Raw genomic sequence first — 13,864 nt, forward strand, 5'->3', positions numbered from 1 at the left:
TACAGTTTAACCAGCTCAGCTATAGACTACACCAGCATGACTAGTATCTATGTGGCCCCTACTACAGTTTAACCAGCTCAGCTATAGACTACACCAGCATGACTAGTATCTATATGTGGACCCTACTACAGTTTAACCAGCTCAGCTATAGACTACACCAGCATGACTAGTATCTATGTGAACCCTACTACAGTTTAACCAGCTCAGCTATAGACTACACCAGCATGACTAGTATCTATGTGGACCCTACTACAGTTTAACCAGCTCAGCTATAGACTACACCAGCATGACTAGTATCAATGTGGACCCTACTACAGTTTAACCAGCTCAGCTATAGACTACACCAGCATGACTAGTATCTATGTGGACCCTACTACAGTTTAACCAGCTCAGCTATAGACTACACCAGCATGACTAGTATCTATGTGGACCCTACTACAGTTTAACCAGCTCAACAGTACCATGGAGATTAAACCCAGGATAGAGGGGCTGAGTGAATGTGGTCTGGACTCTGTGGAGGAGGGTCATTGTGTCAGAGACACTGTAGAAGGACAGAGTACCTGCCTTGTGATCCAGGTACACTCCTACTCTGGAGGACTGAGGGCCTGATACTTTAGTCTCAACATTATTGTGACTGAAACAATAACCACCACTATAGGACAGTAAACTCCAGGACTTGTTATTGAGTCCAAATCCACCATCTATCTCTGTTCTGCTGATATCTTTATATGAGACTGCTATAAAAACATTACCAGTCCACTCCACCTCCCAGTAACAGCGTCCAGACAGACCCTCTCTACACAGAACCTGACAGTAGGTGGTGAATCTGTCTGGATGGTCAGGATATGGTTGGACTTGGCGTGTAAAGGTCACCTTTCTGTTCCCTTTAGACAGAGAGAGGCGTGTGTGTGCTGTGTTTGGGTCCAGTGTGAGCTGACAGGAATCTGGGAGAAGAGCAGAGCAGAGACCAATGAGGGGAGTCAGAACAATAAGTTAAGTCAGATACTGTATCTACCCTGTCTTTGATTAGAGCACAGCAGAGATCAAATCAGAGAAATATGAGCAGTCAGATAGATACCCAGTCTTTGATTAGATCTACTATTGCTATATATTTCTAGAGGGGTTGTTAGGAGTGTCAGTAAAAAGAGACTGTTAGTTACTTCACAATAAAGAGACTCACATTGTAACAACTGTTCTCTGGTCTTGGGCTCTGGAGGCAGTACAACATCCACTATATTCACTACAGACACACAAACACATTGACAGAGAGAGGGAATGTTATCATCAGACCATATTCCACATGTATATGACTAGTAGGGAACTTTCAATGGTCTAAAGTTGATGTTCTTATTGTTTTCAACACACCTGTAGTGGAGATCTTGGTCCATTCTCCTTTAAGGAAGTCTTCTAGTTTCTCTCTCAGTTCAGACACAGTCTTACTCACATCTCCAAAGTACTGAAGAGGACGGACAACGATGCTGGGTAAGTCTGAAGATACACTGATACTGGAGAGAGACTGATAACTCTGGAGAGAGAGAGAGAGGGGGAGAGAGAGAGACAGGGAGAGAGAGAGAGTAAGAGAGACAGGGACAGAGAAACAGACACGACAACATAATGATTGAGATGAAAAGTTTCTCATTAAGTTAATACCACTTGTAACAAGACAGTTTAGTTACCAGGAGGAAATGGATGTGATCCTCTGTGTGTGAGAGCTGCTCCAGCTCAGTGCTTCTCTTCCTCAGCTCAGCTATCTCCTGCTTCAGTTGCTCCAGGAGTCCTTCAGCTTGACTCACTTGAGCCTTCTCTTGGGCTCTGATCAGCTCCTTCACCTCAGAGCTCCTTCTCTCAATGGAGCGGATCAGCTCAGTAAAGATCTGATCACTGTCCTCCACTGCTGACTGTGCAGAGCGCTGTTAAGAGAGAGAGAGAGAGAGAGAGAGAGAGAGAGAGAGAGAGAGAGAGAGAGAGAGAGAGAGAGAGAGAGAGAGAGAGAGAGAGAGAGAGAGAGAGAGAGAGAGAGAGAGAGAGAGAGAGAGAGAGAGAGAGAGAGAGAGAGAGAGAGAGAGAGAGAGAGAGAGAGAGAGAGAGAGAGAGAGAGAGAGAGAGAGAGAGAGAGAGAGAGAGAGAGAGAGAGAGAGAGAGAGAGTAGGTACAGTAGCCTCTGCACCTCATTGAGTCAGAACGCTGCCAACCTGATCTCCAGGTCCACCAGGCCTTGTCCCCCCTCCTGGACAGGCAGGTACAGAACACCTCTTGGTCCTGCTCTACTCTCTTCCCTCCTGGACAGGCAGGTACAGAACACCTCTTGGCCCTGCTCTACTCTACCCCTCCTGGACAGGCAGGTACAGAACACCTCTTGGTCCTGCTCTACTCTCCTCCCTCCTGGACAGACAGGTACAGAACACCTCTTGGTCCTGCTCTACTCTCCTCCCTCCTGGACAGACAGGTACAGAACACCTCTTGGTCCTGCTCTACTCTCCTCCCTCCTGGACAGACAGGTACAGAACACCTCTTGGTCCTGCTCTACTCTCCTCCCTCCTGGTACCCCCTCCAGTAGCCTGCCCCGTAGCAGAGCTAGACCCAGACTCTGCCCCCTGAGTCCTAGTAGGCTGGACAATAGAACGAGTCCAAACGGCCAAAGAACGTTGTCTGAGCTGGAACACTAGCGAGGCCATAGCAAATGAATTGAAACAAACCTTCACAGAGCCTCTTCTGACTGGAATGATCCTTAGAATTCCATTTCCCCTAAATGGCACCAAAAAATGTCTCCCTTTTTATTTGACCACTAAAACCTGTTCTTAGGACGGAACTGGAAAATAACAACTGGTGTAGAAAGTAAACATCCTCGATGGTGCCAAGTGTGTTTATGTCTGCATTACCAGGAAGTAGGAAATAACAGGCAACTTCTGACTATTTCTGGTCTACGATCGATGACATCAGAGGACGCAGCCCAACCTTTTCAGACACATGGACCATCTTAAACAGTATCATCCACAATGGGGCAAAACTAAAACACAACTAATGAGCTAAATTACATCTTCAAAAACTGAACATTAATTAGGAATAAAATCTGATTAAAAAAAGTAAGATCCCAAACAAATATTACATCCTATATTACAGAACTGCTTCTCTCTTTTGATGCTTATTTTGTGGTGGACGCATTAAAGTGAACCTCCTATTTGCTACTAAATTCTGGAGATACGTCGCATTTGATGGAGTATTGTACCTTTGCCAGAAAGGGTCAAACTCCTTCAAAAGCTCCATACATTCTAGAAAGTTCCCTCTATTTGTGCTTCCACTAGATTCATCATTGTCACGGAAACAGAGTCCCTGTCTTCCTAACATTGATGTGACCACAACAATTCTCCTCAGATACTCCCTTCTCTCTGCAATATCACTAGCATGGGCAGATGTTAAAATCTGACCAATGTTCCCATGATTGATAGTTGCCTGGTAGCTTTGCCATGCCACAACACTGTCTCTCTGTGTGTTTGTGTTCATCTCATGTTTGACAAAGATAAACAAAGATTTTTTCAAATTTTTGCATCCATTACTGACAAAATAATCAAATGTAATGTTTTTTGCCAAAACCTCTACATGGAAAGCAGAAAGCTGTGATCAACACTGTCACCTTTTCTACACATGACCTACTGATAACTGTTTTACAAAGGCTACTGAATGAAAACAACTGAGTATGAAAAGATATGTGTCTGATGTTACGTCATCTGTCTCATTTATAGCCTGGTACAGATAGTAAAACTACATTAAATACAACGTTAACTAGATATAATTTGTGTCATTTATAGCCTGGCACAGATAGTAAAACTACATTAAATACAACGTTAACTAGATATAATTTGTGTCATTTATAGCCTGGCACAGATAGTAAAACTACATTAAATACAACGTTAACTAGATATCATCTGTGTCATTTATAGCCTGGCACAGATAGTAAAACTACATTAAATACAACGTTAACTAGATATCATCTGTCTCATTTATAGCCTGGCACAGATAGTAAAACTACATTATATACAACGTTATCTAGATTTCATCGCCACATAACTTATGTGGAATTTAAAAGACACCGTTAACGTTACCGTTAGCTAGCTCACAACGTCTGTTACACTGTAACTTACCGGCAGCCTCACATAAAAACGTATTGGTTAACAAAGCTTTGATTATGACCAAAGTCTATAGTAGTGAAAAGTCTCTCTCTCTATTGTAACTTACCACAAATTGCCATCATAGCCTATCTACATGAATGTGTCCTGTCTTTTCCTCTCCGTTAACCGTTAGCTAGCAGTCTCGAGCCACAGCTGACGTTGACCACAATGAGCTACAAGTAGGACTGACGTCACTAGCGGTGCAGCAGCCTCTGCAGCAGCAGCCTCCCCCGGGTCCTAGTGCCCGCCCGGTAACACGGTTAAGATGCGATGGAACGGTTGACGGGAAAACAACAAATCACAGAGAAAATATATTGACTGATATATTGAATTGTTTAGGGTAGCTTTAGCTTTGGCTTTAATAAATTATGAAAAAACTTGAAAACTAAAAGAAAAAAGAATAGTAGCCCTCCTCAGGAACCACAAAACCCTCACAGACCAACTTCTTCTTCTATGATATAATGGCGGTCCACAAACCAACGTTAAAGGTGCATGGCGCCACCTACTGTGCTGGAGCGTGTTCAATCACGGTTTACAACATTTCTAAATCCTCCTTTCTAACTCAGAACTTCTGAGAAAATAAAAAAGAGCCCTAGTAACTTCTAATAGACCTCCCCCATCCCCCAAATCCCTTCCAAACCCCCCCAACCCCGTCCAACCTCAATGACCCTACACTTCAAACTTTCCCTCTCTTCAACATCCTTACAACAATATAACAACACATGCTCCACCATTTCATTGACCATACCCTCCAGACACAAACCATTCACATGCTGCCAACCAGATGTAAGGACCAGTTCAATGTACAATGTCCTAAACACAATCGAGTAAACACCACCTCTTCCTTCCTAATCTGACCTTTGATCCTTGGTCCACCGACCTTTAGAGGACATATGAATGTCCCTTGTGCTCAGAGTCCCATCTCTTCTGCCACACATCTATCAAAATGTCTCTGATCTTACATTTGGCCTCACCTCTACCCAGTGGAACATTAATATCAATTATATCTTGTTTCAAAGCTCTTTTAGATAACTGGTCTACAATTTAATTTCCTTCCACACCTGAATGTGCTGGACCCAGCAGAATCTCACTGCTACACCCATTCTCTCAATTCTCCATAATAACATTGATACTTACAACTGTCCAACCCAAACCACTGCCTTGTCTACTAGTATATTCCCAACAGTCATCTAGAACAGTAGCAGTGGGATGCTCAACCTCACAGCCTTTCAACCCAATAAGCTAATGACAATTTATTACGCCGTATACCCAAAGGCATCTCACCTGCCTCCACTAGTAAGACACATACAGATGTTGATTTAAATGCACCAATACATATCCTTAAAGCTATATACTGGATTCGGTCCAGCTTCTGAAAACAAGTCTTTGATGCTGTTCCATAAACTATAAACTATACACCCGTAATCAATTGTTGTCCTGATCAGAGCTCTATAAATATCCATCAACGATTGTCTGTCAGCACCCCATTCATAACCAGAGACCCACACAACCAACTACCACGAAAGTGATGGAATGAGAGAGAGAGAGACATCGTTACAACACTGTACATAGACATAATATAACGTTTCTTCTTCTTTGGAGTTTAACGGTGGTTGGCATCCAATATGTTGCATTACCGCCCCCAACTGGACTATAATATGAATCTATTTTACTTTGTGATAGAAAAAGGGAAAAGAACATTTAATTTAAAAAATATTTTTAAAAACACCCTTCCAACTAACCCTACACTCATTTAAAACCCACTACCCCATTCCAGTACTTTGACCCTATCTGCTCCTGCACCATGCCAACTAACCCTACACTCATTAAAAACTCACTACACCATTCCACTACTTTGACCCTATCTGTTCCTGCACCATGCCAACTAACCCTACACTCGTTAAAAACCCACTACCCCATTCCACTACTTTGACCCTATCTGCTCCTGCACCATGCCAACGACCTGGGAGGACGGGACACCACCACTCAACACACCCTGGAACTCTTCTGAAGTCAAATCTCGTATGACCAAATACTTCTCTGCAGCTGCCACCACAACATCTATTGTCTGTGATTTCCGTTCCATTTCTGCGGTACAGTTGATAACCATTGCTATGAACGTTAAGAAGCCAACCGTACTGAAGCATATATCACTCGTTGGCCTTTCCCTCTGTGCTGCACAGATCTACTACTCACAGGGATCCTCTCAGGATCCCTCACCCTTGACCCATCCTCCTCTACTTTCTTCACTGCCTCAGCATACGACACCTTCTGCACTACTCTGACTCTAGCCACCTCAACCTGCCTCTCTTTCACCAGACACTTCTGATCCCCAGCAACATGGACGCCCCTACAGTCGACACACACAACTTTATCCACTGAAACTACACAATCCTCTATCCCATGACCTCCTGCACACTTCCCACATCTTGGAGTCTCCCTCCTACAAACTGCTGCAACACGACCATAAACGTTGCACCTTGTCACGTCCTGACCATAGTTCTTATGTGTTTTGCTTGTTTAGTGTTGGTCAGGACGTGAGCTGGGTGGGAATTCTATGTTGTGTGTGTCACGTTCCTGACCTGTTTTCCTTTGTCTTGTATTTATTTAGTTGGTCAGGGCGTGAGTTGGGTGGGATTGTCTATGTGTGATTTTTATGTTGGGATGTTTGTGTTCGGCCGGGTATGATTCTCAATCAGAGTCAGCTGTCAATCGTTGTCCCTGATTGAGAATCATACTTAGGCAGCCTGGGTTTCACGTGTGTTTTGTGGGTATCTCGTGTCAGTGTTTGTGCCACACGGGACTGTTTTTCGGTTTTGTCACGTTTGCTGTTTTTTTTGTATTTTGTAAGTGTTCAGTTTCGTTTTGATTAAATCATTATGAGCACTAACCACTCCGCGTCTTGGTCCGATCCTTCTCGCCTCTCCTCGTCCGAGGAGGAGGAATATGACGACTACCGTTACAGAAACACCCACCACCAAAGGACCAAGCGGAGTGGAGAAGGGCGGCAACAGCAGCGGCCAAAAACCCAGGACTCCTGGACTTGGGAGGAGATTCTGGATGGCAAAGGACCCTGGGCTCAGCCAGGGGAATATCGCCGTCCCAAGGCGGAGTTGGAGGCAGCGAAGGCAGAGAGGCGCTGGTATGAGGAGGCAGCGCGGCGACGCGGTTGGGAGCCCGAGAGTCAGACCCAAAAATTTCTTGGGGGGGGGGGCACACGCGGAGTGTGGCAAAGCCGGGTAGGAGACCTGAGCCAACTCCCCGTGCTCACCGTGGAGAGGGCGTCGGACTGGTCAGACACCGTGTTATAACGGTAAAGACCGTTACAGTGTGTCTAGTTTGTCTGTTTCTGTGTCCAGCCTAATATGGTTCTCAATCAGAGGCAGCTGTCAATCGTTGTCCCTGATTGAGAATCATATATAGGTGGCTTGTTTTGTGTTGGGATTTTGTGGGTGATTGTTTCCTGTCTCTGTGTTTTGTCTGCACCAGATAGGGCTGTTTCGGTTTGCCACATTTTGTTGTTTTGTAGTGTTGTAAGTGTTCACAGTTCGTTATATTAAATATGTTGAGCACTGGCTATGCTGCGTGTTGGTCCGATCCCTGTTCCACCCTCTCTTCTCATGAATCACAAACTTTACGTTACAAGAGCTCTATAAATATCCATCAACGATTGTCTGGGGAAGGCTGCCGTTAGACACCTGAAACAGTTCAGTGGATTCAACACAAAGACTCTAACAGGATAACTGATACATCCTAACATGACTTTGTCGGGTAAAGACTCAAAACTCAAAAGGACTGACAGTGACTCCTCTGTTTCACCACGCTCACCACCGGGTCTGCGTCACACCAAACGGCGGGCATCACAAACACCAGGAGTCTTCAACTTCAATTGCTCCACCTCCACACTTAATAACACTACCCCAGAAATCACACATTTCAATGGTGCCCTGTTCCTAAGAGCAAAGCAAGAAACAGATCTTGACCCAAGTTGCATGACACGGAGCGACCACTCCCTCTGGTCAGAAGAAACACAAACAAATATCACAAGTCCACTACAGGTTACCTAGGTTACCTTCACTGATTCAACTGCACCCAACTCCTTTCCCACCCACCCTGAAACCACTAATGGATCTGCCAAAAGGTATGGATCCACTTTCTCCAACAATGTAACTCCTACTGGACCCAACTCCTTTCCCACCCACCCTGAAACCACTAATGGATCTGCCAAAAGGTATGGATCCACTTTCTCCAACAATGTAACTCCTACTGGACCCAACTCCTTTCCCACCCACCCTGAAACCACTAATGGATCTGCCAAAAGGTATGGATCCACTTTCTCCAACAATGTAACTCCTACTGCACCAGATTCTTCTTTATCAGGTCCATTGATGCCAGGCTCTGGTACTGAGCTCTTCAACACACCTTCTACCTGACTTAACTTTGTGAATGTAATGTTTACAGTTAATTTCTGATTGTTTATTTCACTTTTGTTTATTATCTATTTCACTTCCTTTGGCAATGTAAAGATATGTTTCCCATGCCAATAAAGACTTTTGAATTGCATTTAATTGAGAGAGAGAGAGAGAGAGAGAGAGAGAGAGAGAGCTCCATGTTAATGTATAGGGGACATGAGTCAGTCATGGTTACTCATGGTTATGTGATGAGGTAGCCCCGCCTGCTACTTCTAAATCAGTGTCGGTCCAATAGGGAATGTCCTCTTGGTGTAACGGTCAAGATGTTGGTTTCTCCCGCGGTAGACCTGGGTTCATATCCCGTCAGTTACATTAAACAGTCTATTCTCTGAAAGGGGTCCAGACATTGTGGGGTCAGTGGTATTGGATAAGGCCTCCTCTCCCTCTCTCTGACTGGATGAGAGAAGTGAAATGGTGTGTCTCCTCTGGTCAACAATACTCACCTTGAAAGACTCCACAGCCTGTTGGAGCTCCTTCAGCTCCTTCTCTCTCTCCTGGAATCTCTGCTGGACCTTCTGCTGACTCATCCCCAGCTGCCTCTGTGGAGAATCACTCTTCAATGAGCTATCAAGCTTTATTAGTCCAGTAGATCAATAGTATAGTAATGTGACATAGGACCCATAGAGAGGAAGGTCTACAATCCTGAGGAAGTCCCTTTACAATATGATATTATGTTGCTATGTGAATGATTATAGTTTTTATGGTAGGCCTACATGTATCAAGTAGTTGAGACTGAACTTTGGACTCATAAAAGGCCATTCAGAATGATAATAGTGTTTGACTTTAGAAAATGGTGATACATTTGGAGAATCTGGGTTAACATATCTATATACTCAAGGTTTGTGTTCATATTTGTGGATCCATTTAATTTGAATTCTCTCATGTTCAAACAGATTTAGTTTCTACTGTATCTTTAATTCTTTGTTTATCAGACACTCACCAACTAGTTGTTCTGGTCTTACCTGTTTCTCAGTCCTCTCTGCTGCAGCTGACACTGTATCATGGCCTTTATGTTCATCCATTGTACACATCAGACAGATACACTGCTGATCGGTACGACAGTAAACCTCCAGCAGTTTGTCATGATGAGAGCAGATCTTCTCCTGTAGTTGTGCGGTGGCTTTGACCAGCTTGTGCTTCTTCAAAGCAGGAGATTCATAGTGAGGTTGGAGGTGAGTCTCACAGTAAGAGGCCAGACACGCCAGACAGGACATGAGGGCTTTCTGCTTTCTGGTCCCAGTGCAGACATCACACGCCACATCTCCAGGTCCAGCATAGCACAGAGCAGGAGGGGGAGCAGCCTGGAGTCCTGTCTTCTTCAATTTCTCTACCACTTCAGCCAGCACAATGTTTCTCTTCAGAACAGGCCTTGGGATAAAGGTCTGTCGGCACTGTGGACAGCTGTAGACACCTTTCAGGCGATCCTGATCCCAGCTTTCTTTAATACAGCCCATACAGTAACTGTGTCCACAGGCAGTAGTCACCGGATCCTTCAGTAGATCCAGACAGATTGAGCAACAGAACAATTCCTGATTCTTTGCCATTTTGGTGCTCTCTCCTGTTGGTTAAGCAATGGCAGTGTGAAAGATGACTTTCTGTTTCATTGAACTCTACACCAGAGGACAGGGAGTGGCTTCCTACTGGACTGGGTTCTCTGTATGTAGAGGGGTGTGGTTTCTTTGATAAGGAAGTATGACAGAGTGTTGGGTAGTAGGCAGAGATGGTTATTATTTCTGTTACATGTATTTGAAACACATGTTTTAATTACTTCTGAGTATTTTGACATTTTGAATTACACTGGGCTGAACTATACTCCAATTTAGTTAGTATTTTTTATTTTCAAAATACATCATATTTTTCCTTACCATTTTTTGTAGCACTTCACGTCTTGTAGCCCCTCTTTAACCCTTTACTGGTATCAGAAGTCTGGCATGATAAGAGTGTCTGCTAAATTAACTTCTTTGGTATAAGGGTCAGCATTTTCACTTTTGGGTGAATTTCGTGCCCATAGTGAACTGCCTCCTACTCTGTCCCACATGCTAATATATGCATATTATTATTACTATTGGATATAAAACACTCTGAAGTTTTCTAAAACTGTTTGAATGATGTCTGTGAGTATAACAGAACTCATATGACAGGCAAAAACCTGAGAAAAAATCCAAACAGGAAGTGAAAAATCTGAGAGTGGTTGTTGTTAAAGTCATCGCCTATTCAATCCCCTGTATGATATGGATCTGTTTGCACTTCCTACGCCTTCCACTAGATGTCAACAGTCAGTAGAACGTGGAATGAATCTTATGCTGTGTTGTGGGACCGGATGGGAGGTAAATGAGTCAGTGGTCTGGCAGAGTGCCAGTTCCTGGTCATGCGCTTTCCTCATGATATCGTCTTGCGTTCCATTACTTATAGAGACTGAAAAGAATTCTCCGGTTGGAACCTTATTGGATATAAATGATAACAACATCCTGAAGATTGATTCTCTACTAAATTTGACCAGTTTATTCGTCCTGGAATATAACTTTTTGAAGTTTTCGTCCAACGTTTGCCTGCATCTGCGCGAGCGTTTGGACACGTGTACTACACATGCTAGCATAATTAGCTAATTGGACATAAGTAATGGACATTATCGAACAAAACAACGATTTATTGTGGAACTAGGATTCCTGGCACTGCATTCTGATGAAGATAATCAAAGGTAAGGGAATATTTATGATGTAATTTCGTATTTCTGTTGACTCCAACATGGCGGAGAAATGTTGTTACTATCTGAGCGCCGTTTCAGATTATTGCATGGTGTGCTTTTTCCTAAAGTTAAAAAAAAATCTGACACAGCGGTTGCATTAAGAACCAGTGTATCTTTAATTATATGTAAAATATGTATCTTTCATCAAAGTTTATGATGAGTATTTCTGTTATTTGACGTGTTTGTTTGTGAGAATGCCAACAGGTTCCCTTGAGGGAGAGATTCTATTGGGGAAAGGTTTCTGTGGGGGTTGACATTGAATAGGGTGTGTGCTCAAACACACATGCATGTGGGGGTCTGGGAGAGGAAGTGTGTCCATCTGATGCATGTGCCTGAACAAAATGTTATACACTAATTGTAGTCTCACCCATTCATTTGTAATGACCTGACATTTTTGAGCGGGAACACCACAGGTGTACAAAAGTTAAATTAAACATCCAATATTTCATGAAAATCATCAAAATGTATTTTGTGTGTTCAGAAGCCCTGTGTGGACAAAATCATGGAACCTTATGACAATCAGATTAAATTAACTACATTTTTCAGAGAGAAAACTTGCAAATCGGTCCAAGTCAACCAGAACACAGCAGGAGGGTTAAATATGTATTTCAAATACATATAACATAAATACTCCCCATCTCTGTCTCCACATTATCTTCTGTAACATGTTGAAGGGAAGTCCTGCTGTTGGAAGTGTACTCCACCCTAAAGCCACTCTCCAATTAGGGCCACATCCTAGTTAAGCAGTACACCTTGCTGCATTCAGCTCTCTATGCCCGTTTGGTGAGCCACTCTCCAATTAGGGCCACATCCTAGTTAAGCAGTACACCTTGCTGCAGTCAGCTCTCTATGCCCGTTTGGTGAGCCACTCTCCAATTAGGGCCACATCCTAGTTAAGCAGTACACCTTGCTGCAGTCAGCTCTCTATGCCCGTTTGGTGAGCCACTCTCCAATTAGGGCCACATCCTAGTTAAGCAGTACACCTTGCTGCATTCAGCTCTCTATGCCCGTTTGGTGAGCCACTCTCCAATTAGGGCCACATCCTAGTTAAGCAGTACACCTTGCTGCAGTCAGCTCTCTATGCCCGTTTGGTGAGCCACTCTCCAATTAGGGCCACATCCTAGTTAAGCAGTACACCTTGCTGCAGTCAGCTCTCTATGCCCGTTTGGTGAGGCACCATGCGGCTGGTGGGTCTCCAACCCAGCCACTATCTCAAAGACTATGGACCTCTTGAGGAACTCTTCTGATGTCGTTTTGATTGGTATGGTGGCCAAAGTCATTTCAGTTAGAGTTTTGACTTAAAGGGATACTTCAGGATTTTGGCAATGAAGCCCTTTATTTACTTCCCCAGAGTCAGATGAACTTGTGGATAACATTTGTGGTGACAGAAATTGACTGAGGTACGAGGTAATTAAGTAAGATGACATACAGTTAGTCTTAAAGGTACTAAACTGAGTTATTGTGTGAAGAAGATACAGAAGATACAATGAAGAAAACATTGTGCCACTAAAACTGAATTAGAACAGTGTGTCACACAAGTTCCTCTTTCTGGTCCTCTGTCGAAACCAAATGTTGTAGGCAGAGTGCCAATAGAGCTTCTGGGTAGGGGCAGCATCCTGTTGTTGAGAGAGAAGTCACGACAACAGCTCAGCATTAGGGTCGACAACTGAGATGTGTCAGTTCTCAGAAACATGTTCCTAGAACTGAAACCACAACCTGACCACACCGCGAGTTTCACCTGACAACTGAGATGTGTCAGTTCTCAGAAACATGTTCCTAGAACTGAAACCACACCCTGACCACACCGCGAGTTTCACCTGACAACTGAGCAGCATGATTAGATTAAACCCTGATATGTGCCTTTTACAAACTGCTTGTGTAAAATGGTGACACTTGAATCTCATGTAAAAGAGTGTCTATATAAGAGCTCTGTTGTTCCTGAATCATTGGTCTCTCTACCATGCACCCTGAGTGACCAGCCTCATGTCTCTACATCTTAATACAGCTGTTGTTCCTGAATCATTGGTCTCTCTACCATGCACCCTGAGTGATGGTTGACCTCATGTCTTCACATCTTAATACAGCTGTTGTTCCTGAATCATTGGTCTCTTTACCATGCACCCTGAGTGACCAGCCTCATGTCTCCTCATCTTAATACAGCTGTTGTTCCTGAATCATTGGTCTCTCTACCATGCACCCTGAGTGACCAGCCTCATGTCTCCTCATCTTAATACAGCTGTTGTTCCTGAATCATTGGTCTCTCTACCATGCACCCTGAGTGACCAGCCTCATGTCTCCTCATCTAAATAAAGCTGTTGTTCCTGAATCATTAGTCTCTCTACCATGCACCCTGAGTGACCAGCCTCATGTCTCCACATCTTAATAAAGCTGTTGTTCCTGAATCATTGGTCTCTCTACCATGCACCATCACTCAGGGTGAGTAGAGAGTCAAAATACAAAATACATTGTAGTGTAGTTCA

The 13,864-nt window shown here is 43.7% G+C and overlaps 1 protein-coding gene across 1 annotated transcript; it reads right to left on the minus strand.

Annotated features, from left to right (window-relative positions):
• Window positions 1-420: 420 nt before the first annotated feature.
• LOC120041025 (tripartite motif-containing protein 16-like) lies at window positions 421-12,883 on the minus strand. Its single transcript, XM_038985994.1, has 7 exons — window positions 12,861-12,883; window positions 9,601-10,189; window positions 9,082-9,177; window positions 1,677-1,910; window positions 1,366-1,525; window positions 1,181-1,240; window positions 421-944 (listed from the first exon to the last, which is right to left on the minus strand). The coding sequence occupies exons 1-7, from the start codon at window positions 12,881-12,883 to the stop codon at window positions 436-438; spliced, it is 1,671 nt and encodes a 556-aa protein (XP_038841922.1). The 3' UTR covers window positions 421-435.
• Between the last annotated feature and the right edge of the window lie 981 nt (window positions 12,884-13,864).

The sequence above is a fragment of the Salvelinus namaycush genome, unplaced genomic scaffold, assembly GCF_016432855.1.
Source record: "Salvelinus namaycush isolate Seneca unplaced genomic scaffold, SaNama_1.0 Scaffold4, whole genome shotgun sequence".
Taxonomy (NCBI): domain Eukaryota; kingdom Metazoa; phylum Chordata; class Actinopteri; order Salmoniformes; family Salmonidae; genus Salvelinus; species Salvelinus namaycush.

What these genes read in the sequence shown, in the direction of transcription:
- LOC120041025 (XM_038985994.1), bottom strand. Translation starts at nt 12,883, where the DNA reads ATGTTTTCTTCATTGTATCTTCT. An exon ending in CAGAGAGGACTGAGAAACAG is followed by an intron (nt 9,178 to 9,600) that starts GTAAGACCAGAA and finishes GATTCTCCACAG; the next exon opens with AGGCAGCTGGGGATGAGTCA. An exon ending in ATCACATCCATTTCCTCCTG is followed by an intron (nt 1,526 to 1,676) that starts GTAACTAAACTG and finishes CTCTCTCTCCAG; the next exon opens with AGTTATCAGTCTCTCTCCAG.